At 36.2% G+C, this 22,429-nt stretch overlaps 1 protein-coding gene across 1 annotated transcript in view; it reads right to left on the bottom strand.

Moving 5' to 3' along the window:
• Positions 1-215: 215 nt before the first annotated feature.
• NAMPT (nicotinamide phosphoribosyltransferase) overlaps positions 216-22,429 on the bottom strand; it is a 40,650-nt gene continuing 18,436 nt past the window's right edge. Inside the window, exons 4-11 of the mRNA XM_045089671.1 lie at positions 21,034-21,162; positions 18,136-18,294; positions 17,444-17,580; positions 11,808-12,033; positions 9,468-9,587; positions 6,478-6,618; positions 5,219-5,353; positions 216-3,182 (exon numbers count right to left, since the gene is read on the bottom strand). Of these exons, the coding sequence (XP_044945606.1) occupies positions 3,072-3,182; positions 5,219-5,353; positions 6,478-6,618; positions 9,468-9,587; positions 11,808-12,033; positions 17,444-17,580; positions 18,136-18,294; positions 21,034-21,162 (1,158 nt within the window). The 3' untranslated portion in view covers positions 216-3,071. The remainder of the gene's footprint in view (positions 3,183-5,218; positions 5,354-6,477; positions 6,619-9,467; positions 9,588-11,807; positions 12,034-17,443; positions 17,581-18,135; positions 18,295-21,033; positions 21,163-22,429) is intronic.

Genomic DNA, 22,429 nt, shown 5'->3' with positions numbered 1-22,429 from the left:
TCTTAACCTAGGAATTGTGCCTGCCCTTTCCCCCCAAATCTGGTCTCTCTCCAGTGTCTTTAGTAAGAGGCACTGCCATTCGGATAGCTACACAAGGCAGAAAATAGAGGAGTCATCCCTAATGCCTGTCTCTCATTTTCTAATTCTTTGAATTGGAGGAATACCTAAAAGAGGGTAAATCTGGAAATGGCCATTATTTGAAGCACACAGTCAAATTTAACATTTCACTAATAGAGCTAAACTTTATTTCCATGTTTATTACATGTTTTATCTTTGATGTTGTAATATACATATTATAATTAACATACAACTTGGGAGAAAAGCTGGACATTCTCCACTGAATGGGTTAAAAAGGAATGTAAAACTACAAAATACTTGTTTAAGTGTTGAATTCTAAATTATGGCAAACAGAACAATAATTACCTTGCCATTTTTCTCTTTCTAGTTTTCCAAGATGAGTTTCATTATAAAATATTTTCATAACAATTTATTTCAAGAAAGGAAATAAGGGATAATCATTAAAACCATTTGACTTGAAGTATAGAGTACAAATAAAGAGTCTTAACACAGAACTCCTATCTTCTATTTAAAATACAAATGCTTCATGATATTATGAAACTGAGAGGGATTAACTGATGTCAACTGCAAATCTAATGACTTAAGCAAACCCAAACATGCCATTTGCTTTTGTCTGGAAGAGTTAGGCTGATTTAAAGGTGACACACACAGCAGAATTCTAGTTGATAACTATGTCAACCATAGCACATAGAATGGGGATGGCCAAATATTAAGTGCTTAGTCACAGAAATTCAGACTACTCAGTTCCAAGTGGCTAATAGAATTAATCATTCCACCTCTCTCCTTCTACGCCATGCACTACTGCACAGATGTTAGCATTCACTGGATGTCTGAAAATAAAATCCCCTAGCTACTCTGAAACTGCTGAGATTCACAGAACACAAAGAATATTATCTGTACTATAATTCCAATGTTTTAAACAAAATCAAAATTATGGGTGGTTATCAAAGTTGTTATTTGGTAATAAATATGGTGTTTTAATTCTCTAAAAGCCCCTTAGCACATTCTGTGAAGAAAGCTGTGTTTTTAATACTAATTTTTGCTTAGATACATTTAAAAGAATTAGCTTAAAATTATTTTCCACTAGGCATTACAGGATGAAAACTCTTAATAAAAGTGAACAGTGCTTATTATTTTCAATAAACTAATGTTTAGAATCATTTGCAAAACCCACCTTCTTTTTAATGATGTTTTTAAGAGACATTATTCTACTGATAAATACCTTTCTCTTGTAACTGTTTAGGACAAATGATTTATGGCTTTTCAGTTTTTTAAATTTCACATTTAAAGTCATGTTAGTAAAGCTTTCAAAATTGGTCTTCCAAGATCAGATTCTTAAATAAAAACAGAAAGGACAAAAGAAAGACAAACTCCTTATCAACATAGTTTCCTCCTGTCCCTGGAAATCAACATTTCTCTTAAACTTCAAGGCACACACTCCTTTTCTTAGACCTCAGGGGTCGACAAACTTTTTCTGCAAAGGGCCAGATAATAAACTTTTCATGCTTTGTGGGTCATATGGTCACTATGTAACTACTTGATTTCTGCACTGTCCCAAGAAAGCAGTCATAGACAACAGGTATTTATTATAAAAAAGAAAGCAGTCTGAACTTGGCCACAGTTGGCCAACTCCTGCCTTAGAACAGACGTAAATAGACAAGAATCATTAAAACAAAACTGGTCTCTTGTCAGATGTGATGACTGACTCAGAATCTAGCAGTTAATCACTCTAGAACATTTTTGATGTTGAACACTTTGAATGTAGCCAACTTACTACTCTTGGTTAAGATTCTTCTCTTCAAACTCATGTCATCATGCTTTAATTTATCCTCATTTAAGAACTTGCTTGTGCATTATTTATTGAGGAATTCAGGTTAAAATTAATAAATGATGTCCATACAATTTAATATCCAATTTAATTTTTAAAAAACTTAATGAAAAATATAACAGAATATAACAGAATCAAAACATTTAAAATAAGTACACTCACTACCCATTCCAGTAATTCATTTAAGTCGTATCAGCTATAGAATAGGAAAAATAAATTCAGAAGTGTAATTTAAAATACACTACTTCCACTTTTGTTAATATTTTACATTTATGTATATATTCTATCGTGGAAGCAGAAATTCTCTCTAAAAACATCTCCTTAAAATCTTGAGGTGCATGTTAGAGCCACAGGCAATATCTGACATATAAAACTGCAGTACAGGCCTTCAAATTTGGCATTTCACTGGTACAATACAATGACCAACGTATATAATCACTGTACAGTGCCTAGACATTCCAGTAAGAACCATTATTTTCTTTAATGTAGAACGATTAATACATATTCTACAAGGGGCAGTGAGGTTAGTAATTCTATAGGGTATGTCCCGACATAATTTTCAAATTGTACAATAACATAAACAGCTCTGTTAAGGCCATGTTTTATTTGCTGATTAATGGACAAAAGGCAATGTAATTTATTTCAAGTATTTTCTTGAAAGTCTGTGCTCATAAAAATCATGAAAAGTTGGAAAGACTGTTAAATCACTGAAACTTTAAATATATCTTACACAATCTTGTTTGTACAAAAATACAAGTTAAATATAAACATAAAGCAATCAATGATAATTTTATGCAAATCTGTTTTATGTGATCTTCAGTTATATATAAAAGTTTCTGGATTCTGTTATTTGTGAAAAGATCAATACCAGATTGAATTACTATCTATCGGCAAAGGGCCCTAAAAAGCTTGCCTTAGCATTAATCTTTTACATGGTTAAGTGCATTTCCTAATTTGAGATCACCTAAACGCTGGAAAAAAAAAAAAAACGAAAGGGCAGTATGTCCATAAACCAACAAATAATTTGGCTGTAATGTATCATAAAACACAAAGAAACCCCCACACATCTGTACAATAAACATTATTACATACACACAGGTGTCCGCGTGCGTGCATGCATGTACGCACACACACGCAGGCGAGCACACACACCCACTCGTAAAGCCTAATGAGGTGCTACTTCCAGTTCGATATTCAGCTCTGCATTTTTTCTTATTTCATCAAATGAATAGCTTTTTGTCACCTTCCCATTCTTGAAGACAGTATGGAGGAGATCCTGTACAAATAAAACAATGTAAATATATTTTCATATTTTATGTAAACATAAAAATGTAAGTTTTATTAACAATCAAGCAAAATACTTCATTAATGCTTTGATGAATTAGACTGACTAGTCAAACACAGTGATGTTTTATGGTGTTCAAATTATGAAATATCTTTATATGCAATGCTTGTGGAGCAGGCAGAGAGCCTGGCAGTATCTAAAAGCGCTATGTAAAAATATTTAGCTTTAAAAGAAGCTAAATATTCTTAAAAGTTTTCCTTGAAGGAAAATCCAAAAACATCCTAGCCGATCCATCTCGATGCTTTCAGGTGGAAGGTGCTCGGCTGCCAGAAGAGTCCTGCTGTCGCTGATCATTATGATGGACGGTGAGCAAGAAAAGCCTGCCAGACCTTCCCTGTTCCTAGACAACAGACTCAATACTGATTAAACCTACCCACCCTGGAATGTGATAAATTTCCTAGTCACTGAGTTTTGGACTTTGGACAAACAAAAACCCCTAAAAAAAAAACAAGAAACCAACCCAGAAACAAAAAAGTACTGATTTCTTGATGAATGCTCCGTGGCTGATTTAAAAACTGTATATTCCAGAACTAACTGATACATGTAATCCATTTGATCTATGCAAAGGTCACAAGGCTTGAGAATTAAAACTAAATCCTCTTTTGGGTCTGGTAAAACCACTTGGGTCTCCCTAAGGAACTATCTGCCTGCCTTCAGTTTCTCTTTAAAACACCCTAAATTTCGCATTGAGATTGAGATGCATGACCTTCTCTCTCATAAAGTTAAGTACTATCAGAGAATGGGGTTTCCTAGTCTTAAATTAAAATGCCATTTAGGATTATAACTGACTATTGCCTCAAACATTCTACAGTATCATGTACATACTCTTAAAATCAGTGCCTTTTTAAAATCTTAGTTAGGACTGTGTCTAAAGTGATGCTAGTCCATCTGGAAACACTAATTCAGCAAACTCTTGGTAGCTAGGAGAGTTAAGTGAAGGCTACCAAACCCCTAAACCATCAGGCTAAACCTAAAAATTAGCTTAGGGACTAAATACTTTTTAAAGACAAAAATATTCTGCCTCAAAATCTTAAGAGTGTCAAAGTAATACACTCTATAAGCAGAATATCTGACATGGTATTAAGAATCCATAGTGATAATGTATGGTATAAACTTTCTTTGGTATTTTTTTTTCTGAGAATATGAATGTTCATAAGTAGTTTCCCTCTAAAAGTTTGTTCAATCCAGTGGTTTAAATAAATTTTGTAACTTTTGAGTTCACAAATACAAGTGTACTTTTGCATGTTAAAGACTGTTACAGCACATGGACCACTTCGGCACACTAGGAATTTTTCTGGTTTGGTTGATTTGAATCCGGGAACTTGGTTAAGTCTAGGTTTCACCAATTGTTATTATGTCATCAGAATCCAGTCTTGGCCTTTTCACATCTTACATTAAGATAACATAATTTGCATTTTGTAGCCCAGAATTGCTGTGAGAATCACATGAGACTAAAGAAAACCATCTTGACTGGATTCTGTTAAGTTTAAAAAAAAAATGCAATTATCTTTAACAACATCTCAGAATTTAGACAGCCCTTCCTTTATTAAAAGTATCATAGTTTTACTATAACATAAATAGCTTCCTTTAGTATTTTTGGCTATTCCTCTTCAGAAATTATTTGCTGCTAAATTGGCAGTAAAAGTAAGAATATGTACACAAAATCTTGTTGAAGCTCATCAATCACTACCCTGTGGGTCACTGTGTAGAAGAACTTTTTTTTTTTTTGAATGTTATAAAGTTTTTCACCCACTGTATACACTGACTTACAATCTAGCCCCTTCTTGGTTTTCATCTTATTTTGGTAGACTAGGTCAGCATTTGTACACTTTATCACAAAAGTACTTTGTCCTTCAAGAAAAAAATCTGTTCTGAAAATAATTTAAAAATACAACATAGAAGCCCCCTTTCTTAATTTGGAAAGCTAACCTATTGTTAAAAAAAAAAAAACAGCATAGAGAACATACATGACCATATTCTTCAAGGTCTCCTTTTCCTTCCTCAAGTGTAACAAAATTCCCTGCTGGTGTCCGGTGTAAAGATAATCGACCTTTTTTGGATCTTTTGTTGGGATCAGCAACTGGGTCCTTGAAGACATTAATCTGGAAGAAAGAGAAATAAGACTAATCAGGAATGTTCACTCAATTCCCATTCAAGAAAAAAAACTTAGGTATTTTATAGGTATAACTAAGCAAATCCACAGCTGGCTTTTAGAAGCATCACTCTAGCTTGTGTTGGAGAACGGAGTCCTCTGTTGTATCAGGTATAAGGTATGAACAAAATCCAAAGTCTTAAATATCCTTTCTTACCACTGGAGATACCTACTACTCTAGTTGTAAGAAGTCATTAAAGTGAACATGTGACCCTTAAGGGATCTTATATATTCTGGATTACCTTAAACGGATTCAAATACAGCACATGCATGCTACTGAAAAAAAATCTATGTCAACTGTATTAGAGAATCTGTGGCAAGGGAACTAGGATTTTTACTAAGGTAAAAGCTTCCATTCCATTACTTGATAACCTCTCCTTTTTGTTACTTTTTACTCTATTCCATGTTACTGTGAAAAGCAAAGAAGACCTAGATAACCCGAAGAGAACAGAGGTTAGTTTAAACATCAGAAAGGTAGGAGGCCAATATAATAGAAGCAAGTAGCCAATCAACCTCAGAATTTTCCAAAGACAGACAGAAATGAAGTAAAGCAGGGGGCCAAGCCAGGTATTGAGGAGTTCTTAGTAACCCCCACTCCCACCTTTGGATCTACAGATTCTCAGGGGCTAGAAGGGCCAGCAAGGGCGATTGCTGTTCAGCTCCCGGAAGTGGGCAGCTTGGGTTCTCCTGTTTTAAGACCATCAGAACAGGACTGTGGTATCTGAACTCCAACCTCATGCTCCACCTTCCTCAAACACGGGACAGTGCCACTTATCTTTAATATGTGATGGCTAGGTGAGCTGACATTCCCACTCAAAATGGTCAGCTTTCTGACTCAAAGGTAGAATACTGAAGCAGTAGGAAATGAGTGGCCTGCATCATCTCTCAAATCTTATTTTTCCTCCTCTCCAAGTCACATCTTTTTTTTAACCTCTTTTCTTTCCTTGTTTGGAGTCAAGGTCAGTGGTATATGACAGCATATTAGGAGTTTAGAATCATATCCTTTGGTAGAATGCAGTTATTCAATGTAAAAGACACAGAAGTTACTAACACAGGAGTAAAAGTTGTACATACCCCAAGGCCATTGGTTACAACATAACTACACTTGAAGGAACAATTCAAGAGATCTCTCGTTAACTTCTGTAGCAAAGCTCCACCAGAACCAAAGGCAATGTTTTCAATACTCCATTTTTTTTGCTTCATGCCTTCTACAATCTAGAGGATTAAGAAACAAAAACTAAGTAATCTGATAGAGGAAGGTTATTTTTGCTGAGTCATACTGATGAACAAAAACATCCTAGAGTCATAACACCATACATGGTGAGGTAAGAGTAAGGCCTAAAGAGTTATATTCCACATTTTCTCTTTTAAATAACCTACCCACTTCAAAAAGTGTGAAAGGAAGGGATTTCACTCCAAGCTCCTGCATGTGTAGTGTTGCCATTGTGACTGTGGTCAGGGTGGGGGGAATGAAAGGAATGAGGGAATGAGAAACAACTGGTGATAAAACATTTAAGGTTTTGTGTCTATCACGAGAGAGGTTTCTGCCTCTTTTCCTAAATAAGTAGATTCTGGTACACAGAAATCTACAGCAGGGTTGTATCAACTTCGTAAGATGTCACAGGGAAGCAAAGTTCAAGAGTGAGGCTGACAATGAGGGAAGTCTGCTGTTTGTGAAGTTAAACAGAATTTTCATTTTGTCACATTTAAGGCATCTAGTAGATGTACAAAAGCAAAACTGCTACAATTCCTTTCCTTGCTTCTGAAAACTTATTTCGACTCTCTTCAAGACAAAGAAAGCACGTGTTACCCTTTAGGTCAAAAAACATACAAGTGCATCTGCATTAACACAGATGATTCATCTCTGACCAAGGCTTCATGAAGGCCAAGGAGTATCTGTCTTGATATTTAACTTCTTGTTCGTAAGTTAAAACAAACAAACATACATCGAGTTTAAAGCTAATTCTCAACTTAAAAAAAAAAAATTGCACATACATTCTCAAAATTTATAAAGAAAAAAAAGAAAAAGAAAACTGAAGAGTTTCAGTTTTTACATGGAAGTTCAAACCCACGGATGAACAAGCGGACTTGCAGAGTTGAGTGCCAGGTGTGAGCCATGGAAGAACACTGAACTAATGGGTTCTCTGAAAATGGCACAGCCCCCTTCCAGCCTGTGATTTTTCATGTGAAAGGGGGAGAAATGCATGTGAGAGCACCTGCTAAACTCGCTAAAATGTAGGCATGGGTAATAGTTCTTAAGGGGTACCAAGTAAGAAACCTTTAATTTAGCTGAGCTAAGGAGACAACAACAATTAAAAATGCCTGCTGAGCTCTCTCTACTCAGGTCTTCCTTCCTTTTTGCATGAAAGCCCCTAACCTCCCCATACCAAATGTCTTAAGAGTTGTCTGGGGAGTCTCCACTTTTCTTAAGTAAGGCATTTTGGGAGAGCTCATTTCTGTAACTGCAAGCGAGCTCTTTCAGAAACTTTGTTCTGGAACTCCAAATGCACGTCACCACTGAACCGCTGTTTGTTATATGCCATAGTTTTCTCTTAAATGGATCTTTGGGACACAAACTATTTATAATTTGGGTATTGACCTTACTTTTACCACACCAAAAATTCTTGGAAACAGAAAAATCCTTTGGTAACTTGTGTTATACAAGCGGGTGCTACTGGAGACTGATGGACATGAAAATACCAGTGCTTTAGGACAGGAGACCGTGCACAGCATGATAGCAGGGACAGCCTTCATTTTTATGGAGTATTTTAGGTATTAAAGTTGTAGTGCTTTAAAAGCTTTTTCGAAGAAAAACGCAAAAGTTTTAGATAACAAGAACACTGTTTGGCTCAATAGTGATGAGAGTCAATGCTTAATTTAGAAGAAGTGACAAACCATTCTATACTCTTTTGAGAAAGCACATATTAACACCATCTGAATTTCGTAACTGTATTCCAGAAAGACACACCTGTTCAAGCTATGTCAAGACTTTTCACTTTATATATACAAGGAAGTGTTCCGTAACAGGCGCCTATTTTCTTGTTTCATAATGACACATCTTTAGTTTAGTATCAAGGATGCCCAATGAGGACAGAGTAGTATGTGTGGTCTGGCTGCCATGTCTAGACTTGCATTTTCTCTTCCTTATGATTTTCTTAATATTTTCTTTTCTCTAGCTTACTTAATTCTAGGAATATAGTTTATAACACATAGAATAGACAAAATATGTGTTAATTGATTGTTTATGCTATTGGTAAGTTTCTGGTCAATAGCAGGTTATTTGGAGTTAAGTTTTGGGGGAGTCAAAAGTTATATATGGATTTATGACTGTGCTGGGTGTAGGGGGTATTGGCACCCCAACCCCTGCATTATTCAAGGATCAATTGTGTCTATAAATTTTAAGCAATTAGAAGATATATGATCATGTGTCGTGAAAAGAAGGGCCATCTGTACCCCAATGTTTATAGCAGCAATGGCCACGGTCGCCAAACTGTGGAAAGAACCAAGATGCCCTTCAATGGATGAATGGATAAGGAAGATGTGGACCATTTACACTATGGAGTTTTATGCCTCCATCAGAAAGGACGAATACCCAACTTTTGTAGCAACATGGACGGGGCTGGAAGAGATTATGCTGAGTGAAATAAGTCAAGCAGAGAGAGTCAATTATCATATGGTTTCACTTATTGTGGAGCATAACAAATAGCATGGAGGACATGGGGAGTTAGAGAGGAGAAGGGAGTTGGGGGAAATTGGAAGGGGAGGTGAATCATGAGAGACTATGGACTCTGAAAAACAATCTGAGGGGTCTGAAGTGGCGGGGGGGTGGGAAGTTGGGGTACCAGGTGGTGGGTATTATAGAGGGCATGGATTGCATGGAGCACTGGGTGTGGTGCAAAAATAATGAATACTGTTATGCTGAAAATTAAAAAAAATATATATGATCATGAACATTTATGAAAAGAATCAGAGTGGTACTTAAGTTATTAATGTGCTATTTATCAAACTGATGAGCTTAATTCTAAGGAATGCTTTATCAGAACTTTTTAATATAAGACACTTACCTCTTGTAAGGTATTAATATCTACTCCATCCCCTTGAATAATTCTAAGATAGGGTGGCAGCAACTTGTAGCCCTTTGCGTTCTCAGTAACAGGGAACTTCTTACCCAAAATATCCAAAACCTGTAGGGGAAAATACAAACCCAACAAAGTAACTAAAACTGAGTGTGTGTGTGTGTGTGGGGGGGGGGGGGAGTGTGTAAAAGCTTTCCGTAGTTAAAAAAATGACTTTGCTTTGCTAGACAATCTTGAGAATATAAAAACTGATCAAACTGCTTAAAGTTTTACAACACTATATACAAGCCTTCTAAAATTTAGTCTCAATTCCTTTTGATTACATTAGAAACAGGCGTGCTGTTTTTCCATCATGTCAATTTATACTGTAAAGTCGCTCAAAATACAAAATTTTCTTCTTCCCATCTTTCAAATTAATACAGATTCAGGGAAAGAATCTTGGACATTAGGAAATTTAAACAGTAAATTTTAAGTGAGCAGAGTGCCCAGTGAACACAGGCTGGGCCTGTAACCCAGACGTCAATGAATCAAAAGCAGTAAATATCATATTTTTAGTAGGTATATAAAACATCATTTGACAAACTTATGATTTTGATTTATTCTGCCTATGCCCAAAAGTTTGTTTGGCTTATTTATATTTTTAGATTTATTTGTTTGAGAGAGAGAGAAAACATTATCAGGAGGGGCAGAGGGAGAGACAGAATATGACGCAGCCTCCGCACTGAGTACAAGTCAGAGGCAGGGCTCCATCCTACCTACAACCCTGAGATCCATGACCTGAGCCGAATCAAGAGTTGGAGGCTTAACCAACTGTGCCAAGCAGGTGCCCCAGTTTGGCTTATTCTGTCTGATAGAACGAAATATAATCCATCTGAATTATAAAACCTCAAACTATGATTACAAAGCACGAAATGAAGCATATACAGCCCAAGTTTCTCAGAAGTTCTTATTTAAAGGTGACACCCATTTTTTTAAAGACAAATTGCGTATTATATAAATCATCCCACTCATTCACTGCCTACTAAGTTTTAGAACAGCTGAAATTCCTGAACACTGATCTAAAATTTCTCAGAAAGCTTGGGTCAGAACTTACAAAAGACCTACCAGACATATATTTACCCCGAATCACTCCCTTTTCCTAAATGAAGAGTTTACCAATGAGAAAATTCCATACGGATGGCTTGGTTTATTCTTAATTAGGTCAGTACATTTTTATTAGGCAACAGGGAACACATGAAACCCGTTAAATTTGCTAAAACCCAATTTGTTAGTATTTCAGATTAAGATCTTCAAAACTGCCTGTTACTGAATGGGATAGGAAAAGACTTCCTTGGTTCTCTATCCCCCTTTCTCAAGGGGTAACTTATCATCTAATCATTAGTTGGGAAAGTCTGGTGAAGTGCGAAGGCAGGAGCTACAAAGATCTATATTGGATACCTGGCATATTTTACAGGTTGTGTGACCTTTAGCAAGTTATTTTAACCTCTCTAAGCCTGTTGCTTTGTCTATAAAAGAGATGGTAATATTTATCACACATCTTCATAGAAATGAAATGACACAGCTTAAGTAAAGCACTTAACACAATATTTTTCTAGTAGTAGGCACCAAATAACCTGCTTTTACTAATGATTTCCAGAGAAGGCAAACCAAGTCCTGAATGCTTAAAAAAAAAAAAAAAAAAAAAAAGCAAAGCAGCAACGCTACATTGAGGATCAACAGTAGCTCCAAAGAATCACTACCTGAAAAGAATTTTTGAATTCTTTTTTTTCCATGTCACCTTACATGTATTTCTTCTGCACTAAAAACTTCAAAGGTATAGCAATGATTTGTGGTAAAGAAAAACCACAAAATTGGTAACCAAATCACAGGATTAATATTACTAATTAATTTTCTTTCTTTTTTTTAATATTTTATTTCCCAGAGAGAGAGAGGGAGGGCAGGAGAGCACAAAAAGGGGGGGCATCAGGCAGAGGGAGAGTAGAAGCAGACCCCACTGAGCAGGGAGCCTGATGTGGGACTCGATCCCAGAACCCTGGGATCATGACCTGAGTCGGAAGGCAGATGCTTACTCCACTGAGCCACCCAGGTATCCATAATGTTACTAATTAATTTTCAAGGTATGTAGAAAATATCTGTTCAACATTATTATCTATTTGATGATACACAACTAACCCAGAGCTGTATGTATCCTTGGACAAATTTATTACCCTCCTTGGGCTGTAATGCTAAAATAGTTCTGAAATGGTATGTGCACAAATGAAATTAAAATAGTACTAATATAGCTCATCTATAGGCATTTTAATAATCAAGTTATGTGTTAAAATTTACCTTCAATACAGTGTCCAGAGGATTTCCAGAATCAGGTCTAATTATTAGTGGTGCCTCTGTACTTCTTGACAGTATTAAATGTCTTAGGTCTTCACCCCATATTTTTTCACATGCGTTGTAAATGTCATAGCTATCGCTGACCACAGATACAGGCACTGATGAAAACTGTGTTACTATATGTTCAAAAGCATCTTTTTCACGGTCTTTCCCCCAGGCTGTTATGGTACTAGGAAATAAAATGAAAACAGATTTACTTAGGCAGACACATTATCTACTCCTGAATCACTTCTCATGCACTATACTTACACCATCAACATCACAAAGAAGGTGAGTGATTTAGCTTAATGAATACACATCATAAGGTTGTTGACTATTTGGGCCACACTACCCCTTGGCTAATGTTTAAGAGTATAAGAAATCTTATTCCTGTCCCATAGTTATTTTAACTCTTAAAGTCATAGTCACCCAACTCTTTTTGTATTCCTGAACCTGCTCATTTAAAATCAGTGCACTAGGGGTGCCTGGCTGGCTCAGTCAGTATAGCATGTGACTCCTGATCTCAGGGTTGTGAGTTCATGCCCCATGCTGGGTGTGGAGTTTACTTAAAAAATCAAACCAAATCACTTAACTAAAAAAAGCAACTCCTGAATGCCAAAATGTCAGAAAGAATGACTACATATTCCTATTATTTTGCTAGGCAATGCAAGCACTTGGCTCCCTTCTGTGAGTTTTCCAAACCATATACCAATAATAGCAGGGACATATATTTGTCTATCTTAACTTTAAAAATCTTATACTTAACGGCAATTACTTACACAATTATTTGTACTGTACTGTATGTACATATAGTCAACTAACCCTTTACCAGTTATACCTTTAAATGGCCAATTACAGGCAGCCATTTATTTCAGCTATAGAGTATCCACTACTAATTAATACATGCCCAGGGAATATAAGAATTTTAATAGTTTGGGCAAAACATAATTAAGATGGGAAATAAAATATGAGAGTTTCTATTAGGCAGAAACTGCAACAGTGATTTTTAAAATGTCCTCAATAATGATTCTTCTTGAATAAGATTAATAATATATAACAAGCACTTCTTAGTTAATAAGTATAGGTCAAACAATTTTTTTTTAAAGATTTTATTTATTTATTTGACAGACAGAGATCACAAGTAAGCAGAGAGGCAGGCAGAGAGAAAGAGAGAGGAGGAAGTGGGCTCCCCGCTGAGCAGAGAGCCTGATATGGGGCTCGATCCCAGGACCCTGAGATCATGACCTGAGCCGAAGGCAGAGGCTTAATCCACTGAGCCACCCAGGTGCCCCTAGTCAAACAATTTAATAATGAATTTGAAAACTGTTACCAATTCCTCATGCCAAACCATTTTTTCTTCTCCCTAATTTTCTAGTCTTCATCTCTACCCCATCCATTTTTCTACGTAAAATAATGGGAAGACAACCCATTCATTTATTGTATAGGCCCATGTAGGTTCAAGTTTATTTCAAAACTGAAGAGTTACACTAATCTATGATTGAAACTGTCATTCCATTACAGGTGTTTTTAAAAAATATTTATTTTTTCTTTGTTTTTTTTTTAAATTTTAAAGATTTTATTTATTTATTTGACAGACAGAGATCACAGTAGGCAGAGAGGCAGGCAGAGAGAGAGGGAGAAGCAGGCTCCCTGGTGAGCAGAAAGCCCAATGTGGGGCTCAATCCCAGAATCCTGGGATCATGACCTGAGCTGAAGGCAGAGGCTTTAACCCACTGAGCCACGCAGGCACCCCTCGGGTTTTGTTTTTTCCCTCTCAAGGACTGAAGTAAACTATTTCCCCATGCAGTCAGTGATATGTTGGTGCTAACAGAGCATGTACACTTCAGGGTTATAAAGACTTAGCTACTCAGTGATAACTTTTGTATGAAATGGAGACACAGCAGGTCTATTCACATAAAACTTATTTTAGAGCAAACACTGCTCCTGACAAGTACAGAGGCTGCCAGTAGCTACGAATCCAACTCCCTACTTCATGCCAGCATCTGCAGGTGAAAGGGATAATTAAGACATGAATGAATAGAAGCCCCATCTACATCAAGAACTACTACTGTCCTCTTTATAAGGATGGAGAAAATTGAGCTCAAAGAATACCAAAACGAGAAAGCTTTGCAATGTAAGAATGAACTCGTACAGGCAAAGCTGGCCGCCCACACAGTGCTGCCTGTCCAGTGCTGGTATCAACAGTCCCCTCCCTCTGCTCCTTGCATCACCCACCACCACTTTGTTGTTCATTTGTAGTCTTTTACTTGCTTCCTCTCTGGCACCTGAACTTCCTTGAAGCTTTCTTTCCCATAACTTCAGAGACCTCTCCACCATTTTTATTTTATTTTTTTCCTATTTCTATGGTTCCAGTCTGCCTCGGAGGCTGTGTTCTCCCCTTCAGTCTAACTATAAGCTCTGACCTGGTACATGCTTTCCTCCATCCACCTCCTTGTGTGAAAAATACTAGCTTTTAAAAACAACAACAAAAACCACTTGTGATAAGGGTTTCCAAAATCTATACCTTAGTCCCGGTTCTTCTTCTGGACTCCAGATCTACTTGTTAGGCAGGAAGGTGATTATCTTTATTATATTGATCACCAGGGAGACATATCCTACAGCACCCTTTACATAATCCAATTGTAACACCTATTCTTCTGATAATAGTATTTGGTATATGGAGCTTATATAAATATCTGTTCAATGAATTCTACTAATGCGATTATTCCAGTCATCAAATCAAACTGACAACTTTCCAAAGTTTAAGGAAAAGTTTATAAATAGCATATTTTTTTCCTCCTCAATGTTCTATTGATTTTTGTTTTACTTATATAGTTTAACAAGGTAGTTTTACGTAAGCTCAAAAAAGTATGCATTTTCTTAACCACATGATGTACAATTTTAAGTTGGGTTCCACATTAAATAGTCTAATACTTCTCTTAAGTTTCTTGGTCAACCAAACTCTCCCTACATCTTTGGGTTCAGTGGGTTTTTTTTTTTTTTAAAACAAACGATAACAGCATATACGTAAGTCCAGATTCATATATTCCTTAAAATATTTGTAACAATAATGGCTTTTAGAGTTCTCTTATTTTCAAGTTGTTTTAGATGTTAGCTCATTTATCCTTAATGACCTGCTAATGTTGGAGACTTGCATTTTAGCTCCTCCTTTTGTTTGGCTGGATGGACAAACTCGGGAAGGGAGAGGTAAGCAACCTGCCCAGGGCCACCCTGACTGTCAGCTGTAAGGTTTACTGGGTCACTCAGATTTCCCAGCTTTTAGTTCAAAGCTTCTTCACTATACCATGCTACTGTTCAAAATACTTTTCCATTTAGGAACATCTGAAATATTCTTATATATTAAAAGGGACAAATTTATAAATGCAATAAATATTATGAGACATCCTGTTTTAACATGGAAACCCTAAGGAAGACATATCTTTATTCTCAGATTTATAGTATCATACTTGTGAAAACAAAACCATTAGTGAAGAGTCATATATATATATTATTTTTGTGTGTGTCTTTTTATTTTTTTAAAGATTTATTTATTTATTTATTCGAGAGAGCATGAATGGGGGGAAGGAGCAGAGGGAGAGGGACAAGCAGACTTCCTTCTGAGTGTGGAATCTGATACAGCGCTCGATCCCAGGACCCTGAGATCAGAACGGGGCTAAAATGAAGAGCCATCTGCTCAACACACTAAGCCATCCAGGTGGCCGCAGATACTACTCAAGTTTTTAGAAGATATACATACATCTAAGTCCAAAATAAAACTACTGTAATCCTAGAGCCTTCATCTGTTGATGACATCCCTGTGTTCCCACTTTCATGAGCCTTGACTCATGAGAGCATTCAACAAGGCCCTAATGTCATGATACAGCATTTCCCATGAATATTTACAGAATTTACCATCTACCAGTCCCAATCTAATCATCAAGTTCTAGCAGTTTCATCTCCCAAGCCATTGCTCATTTTCAGCGACTTCTTTCCATTCAGAGCCACAGGGTGTGCACCTTGTCATCTCTCTAAACTGCTGCAAGTTTTCTATTCAGCCTAACTTCTTGTTTCTGTCAATTCACAGGATATCCTGCTATCAAAACAATCTTCATAAAGTATTTATCTGATGTCAAAGCTCCTTATGCTCAAAACTTCAATGCTCACTCCCATTTGAAAAAATAATTAGATTAACCTAGCATGATATACACAGTTAACATTCAATGTCAAATGAATCTGAGGGCCTTAACTAATCTATTTTTTCAGTTTACTCTATGTTCCCAACAAAATCCCTATTATGTTTCAGCCCATATTCCCTGAACACATTCCATCTCCTCTTTCACTCTTGCTTTCTCAGGACAATCCCTGACCTGTGGTAGGCATGTGATTAGATTTACTCAGAAGGATTGCTCTCTCATGTCTGCCATAAATTTTGCCATTCCTTCAAGAAGTGAAGATTTCACATAACCATCTCTATAAAAAGCTTTCTTTTTTTTATTTTTAAAGATTTTATTTATTTATTTGACAGAGAGAGATCACAAGCAGGCAGAGAGGCAGGCAGAGAGAGAGGAAGGGAAGCAGGCCCCCTGCTGAGCAGAGAGCCCCATGCGGGACTTGATCCCAGGACCCCGAGATCATGACCTGAGCCGAAGGCAGTGGCTTAACCCACTGAGCCACCCAGGCGCCCCTATAAAAAGCTTTCTTGATCCTGCCAGCGAAGTAACATCTTTCCTTTCCTTCCCTTGCAGCACTAGAGCACTTTCATCTCTTTAAAAGTACTTCATCAACAGAGCAGAAAGTTGCTAGTCTATTATTTTTATACTGATATAGGAAGGGTCAATTTCTTGTATTTTTCTATCCCTTACAGCACCCAGTAGATTGCCTTGGAGAAAACCTCACTGGTGGTTTTAGCACCCTGTGATATCGAAGTAGGAGTAAAACTTAATAAACTCCCCCAAACTGATTACTGTAAATAATTTTTGCTATTAAGAACAAGAAATTAGGTTTGGCATACACTGTAAAAGCTCCACGGACTTTCAGTAAAGTTTTAGTAAAGTGGGAGCAGAACAGTTGCACTCTGGATTGTAACTGCCTTTTACAGTGACTTGAGCTGGTTTAGCCATATCTGATAAGGTAGCATGAAAAGAATCTGAACCCCCTCCTTTCATCAGAGTGCCTTGTTCTTCTACAGTTGATGGTACTGGGTCCAGCTGACAACTTGCAGGGCATGTAGAAAGCAGGAAAAGAGAAAAAGCGACCCAAGTTTTACAGGGAGTGCTCCTAGATTTAACAAATAAAACGTATCTGCATGCGGCAACAGAGCAGTTCTTTTAAAAATTCTTAAAACTTACACGGCAACTTAAGAGTCAAAAGAAAGCTCTTCAGTGGTTTTTATTAGGATGGTTCCAAGTTCTCTACCTAATCTTTAATACCTAGTATAAATACTGAATTAATTCATTCATATTGCTTATATTTGTGAAGATTTACTGTAGTTACTGGCTTGTAATTAAGAAAAACATCACTGAATCACCAACACAAGAGTGAAAAAAGTCATTTTAGAAAACAAATGTTTAGATAATAGGAGGATGAAAACAGAATTGTACCTGTGTTCTGCTGCTGGAACAGAATAGCCTGGAACAGGATCTTTTGTTCCATAGTATTTTTTAACAAAAGCAATTCCTGCTACTGTATCTGTTCCTTTGAAGTTAACCAAATGAGCAGATGCTCCTATGCCAGCAGTCTGGAAAATAAACCACACACCAAAATCCAACAAAAGAAAAAGACTCATATTTTGAGGTATAAAGTTCATCTCTCAAGATAATTCCTGTCTTCAAGCCATTCTTAGCAGAGATAACAGTTCCTATGACAAATATCTAGTGTCTCCTAAACATTTAAGGAGCCAACTGTTACTTCTGGCAGAGAGACCGACTGAATCGTGACCCACCCTCATTTCCCACCAGCCTCTTTTTCCTTACTCTGCCTTGTGCCTTTCTGTAGAACATAATCTGACACCTACTGTATTTATTATAATATATAACATTATACATCCATCCATCCATTCGATATGTAAAGGAGAGGGGCATTTGTTGAAAGCTTCATTTCACATACTCTGAACAGAGGCTAACACATAGTAAGTACTTAATATATATCTATTGACTGAATGTCTGGAGTTTTAAAATGTAGTCTATTCAGAAACAAGATCAGTATCAGTAACATCCCCCAAATTTATAATTTAGATTACCATTCTAACCAACAAACCACATTCTATGAAATGAAGTTCATTTCAGTTTCTTACCTCTTGGGAAGAAACTCCTCTGTAGCCAAAATCATGTAACTTGTATTCCAGACCATTTAAGTTACCAGATGTCTCCAGCAAATATTTGGCCAATATTTTCTTTTGCTCTCTAGAATTTGTGGCCACTGTGATTGGATACCAGGACTGAACAAGAATAGTCTGTAGTGATAAAATCAATCACAAATATTAGGATATAAAATACCGATTTCTTTCTGAGTAAAATCCCTGCTTTCTCTGGAGGTATGTCCTAGACCTCCGTACTACCAGAAATACCAATTAGACATCTGAACTGTCGAGCAGGATGCCCACCGAGTGCAATCCGGAGATAGTGCATAGCTTAGCTTTCAAATCATCAACACAAAGGATAAGCACTACAGGATCTTAGTAGTACAGAACATCAAATTACCTAGTTTTTAGTCAAAGCGCCAACGAAGCAAGTAATATTTAGAAAAACTGTGATAAAGGACAAATTTTTTTTTTTAATTTTCAATCTGTCATGGACAAATAGTTTTATAAAATACATTCACACTTAGGTATTACGGCAATTACCATGAAAGTTTCTAAATAAGTTTGGTTATCCTCAATTACTATATTTAATGTGGACCTGCATCAAATAGTTTATGGACCAGCATGGGAATACACTTTGAACAGTGTGGGGCTAAAGAAGTTAATCATTTACTTCTCTACATAGTCCTGGATCTAATTTTTCCTTAGATCTATTATGACTACCAGTAGGTTATTTAGTTCAGCGATGTTTTTGCTTAGCCCTAGAGAATTCTATTCACTGAGTTGTGCTTTATGTTCTTGACTTTTATCAACTCATTTTAAGAAAGATACATGAAATATTTCTGCATATGCTATAAAACTGTGTGGTCACTGTCTATTTTATAATTCTTTTTAACAGCAAAAAGGTTTCGTTTTGCTTTTTGGTTGGAAGAGGTGGTTATGTTTAGCACAATGTGTTCAATCCTCAGCCCCTTTGTAAGTCTGAGACATCTTTACAGAACCCTTGGGCTCTTCTAAACATGTTTTGAAATCTGATTGCCAATTTCTAGCACCACTATTGATATTGATAAAGTAATTCAATAATTTTAGTGGGTTTTAAAAATCAGTGTACAGTGAATAGCAAAGAATATTAGCAATAACTCTGAACATACACTGGGCAAGGTCACTGGAAGGAATACTATTTAGTGCTATTTAAAATGTTTTAAATCAAGGATTGCCTGAACAACATTTTTAAGTTTGTAAATAACAAGTTGTCTAAATATAACATTTTTAACTTTATGGTTGTCTAGTGAAATACACCAAAATAATGATTATTTCAAAAGGGTTTTTGTTGTTGCTTTTTTAAAGCTAGTGTTTTTTTCACTTTCTGAAGAAAATAAAAACATACATGAAGCAAGGTGAGCTGGGAATTAGTCCTCCATGTCCATAAATATCTGCTCTATGGCCGTTCAATTAGATACAAGGGCAAGTACTTATTGACTAAACCCTCAATCAGAAAATAAAAGTGAAAAAAGTTACCCATAGATGATGATTTTCAAAATAAGATTTATCTGCTTGGGATATTCTGGCACTGAAGGTAACTTTGGATAACTATTCCTTTTGTGTTTTTATAATACCATCCTCTTAAAGTCTAGTACTTCCCAGTAAAAATACTATCACAACTATATAAAAACTAGTAAGTTTTCAGTCAATTCAAAGTTTTAAAACACTGCAGTAAACTACTTTAAGTCATTATTTTGGGCAACTGGACATTTTTCCTGGGCCTATTAGCCTACTATAAGTTGATGTCCCATAAAGGGCCCAGTTAATTTTGCGTTTTAAATTTTCTGTCAATTTCGAAAATGTATTTCAAACATATTCTTGGACCTCTTATATTCTTTTTTAAATTTTCCAGTACTTATAAATAACCTCAAATGTATGATTTTACAATATAACAACAAAGTAGTTTAACCAATAAATACTAAGTTAAAGAATTAGTTCTAGTGGCGCCTGGGTGGCTCAGTGGGTTAAAGCCTCTGCCTTCGGCTCAGGTCATGATCCCAGGGTCCTGGGATGGAGCCCCGCCATCGGGCTCTCTGCTCAGCAGGGAGCCTCCTTCCTCCTCTCTCTGCCTGCCTCTCTGCCTACTTGTGATCTCTGTCTGTCAAATAAATAAATAAGATCTTTAAAAAAACTATGAGCATGCGAAAATAGGACTACTTAGGTACAGATGAAACAAAAACAAAGAGCCTTCCTCAGAGTCTCTAGTGTATCCTCCTTTTTGGGCTTAGAAATTAAAATGATTAGCAAGTCCTGAGTGTTGTTTAGAAAGAAATATCAGGTGGTAAAACACAGGCTCTAAACTGATTAGATAAGGAAGAAATCTGTTGTTAAAAATCTGAACAAAATTCCTTTAGTATAATTAGAACAGAATATCCACAAAATATCCTAAGTTACTAAAAAATAAACCTGTGCTACTTTCCTCGGTTTTCTCTATGATAATATACATTTAGGATTGCAACAAACAAGAGAGAAGACAACTGAGCTTTAATAGTAATAGTTCTTAATAATTTCACTTAGATAAAGTCTCAGAACACTAGATTTCACTGGAAGGAAACTTAGATTATTTAATCCAACTGTCACTTTATAAATGAGAGAACTGAGGCCTGGAAAGGTTTAGTAAATTGTAGAAGATTACACAGCTTTATTAGTAGCAATTAAATTTTTTAAAAATTTATTTGTGTGTGTGTGTGTCTGAAGTGTATTAAGTGAAGATACAGAAATAGCTCTCAAGAGTTAGAGGGGTCCCGACAGGATTGCCCTATTAGTAGCAATTTTAAAACAAGAATGCCAGTTCAATGGTTTTTACATCCTTAATTGATGTTAAACAGTAATCAGAATAAAACAATTCACCTCAATCCAATTTGTAAGCCAGTAACACTCTGGGTCTGTGTTTTCCACTGTGAAGAGAACATTTCCTCGGGGAATGACATAGCCCTCAGGAACAGCTTTTATTTCTATTGGAAGGTGCCCATCGTATTTCTGGTAAAAGACAATAATGAATTTATTCATTCAACGGATGACATCCAGTTACTTGTTTTAATAAGGTTCTTTATATTTTACAGAAGCTAAACTTACTGTCATAAAAACTGTAATTGTACATGTTACTATATTGCTAGTAATATAACCAGAATATTCTTATTCTCCTGAAATAAAATTAACTAAAATTATTAACAGTTTAGGCACTGATACTAATTTTTAACTTTTATGTTATCAGAGTACTTCTGCTAAAAATATTTCTCACTAGAAGATAATCTCAAACTGATCAAAAAGTTTCTCATTCTTTTAAAAAAGGTTTATTCCGACATATTTTAAAGATATTCCAAGAATACTATCTTTCTTCTTAGTTGTTTTCATAAAAGAAAAGCTAAAGGTTAAAAGACAAAATAAGGGACTGCCATTAGCAATATAAAACGACGACAAATGAAAAGAAAGGGCGCCTGGGTGGCTAGGTCGGCTAAATGTCTGCCTTCTGGCTCCAGTCATGATCCCAGGGTCCAGGGATAGAGTCCCACATCTGATTCCCTGCTTGGTGGGGAGCTTGCTTCTCCCTCTCCTCCCTGCTTGTGCTCTCTTTCACTATCTTTGTCTCTTGCTCTCAAATAAGTAAAATCTTAAACAAAACAAAACAAGAAAAAAGAAAGAAGAAATAAAGAAAAAGAAAAAAAGAGAAAAGAGAAATCCCTGCCAGTGGAAGAATCTTAAATAGGTTTTCTCTTTATTCTGGTAGTAGGCTGAAACCACTTTAGGAATAGAAAGACCAAACATTAAGTATACTTTCTAAAGCTTTGGGAATCAATATGCAAGTGCAACAGTTCTCTCCAAAATTAGCCTGAAACACATTTGCTACAGAGTATGTTATTGGGTATTTAATTATGCCTCCTTTCTTTTAAAGGTAAACGGTGTGGCTAAATTTTGGCTAGGAAGGCAAATTATTTCAGAAATCCCAGGGACAGGTTAACTAGATAAAAGAAAAATCCATTTAATGAGAAGCACCGGAAGACCTTATGATATAGCAGAAAGAATACTGCCTTAGAAACCGCAGCGTGGACTCAAAAATACTGACTTTGGGCAAGTCATTTAACATCTCTAGGTCTCAGACTCTATCCTTAAAACAGGGTTAGGTGAGACTAGATTAGATCCCTAAAATTCTCTGACCATAAAATCAAAAGATTTATCACCCTGGCTACTGGGAATTATATTAATAAGCTTACCACCTATCTATCACTGTTCTCTTCCCAGCAAACCA

This window comes from Mustela putorius, unplaced genomic scaffold (assembly GCF_011764305.1).
Source record: "Mustela putorius furo isolate JIRA1106 unplaced genomic scaffold, ASM1176430v1.1 tig00003845_pilon_pilon_pilon, whole genome shotgun sequence".
Lineage (NCBI taxonomy): Eukaryota > Metazoa > Chordata > Mammalia > Carnivora > Mustelidae > Mustela > Mustela putorius.
The sequence above is the reverse complement of the archived record's forward strand: the minus strand, read 5'-3'. Positions and strand labels throughout refer to the sequence as shown.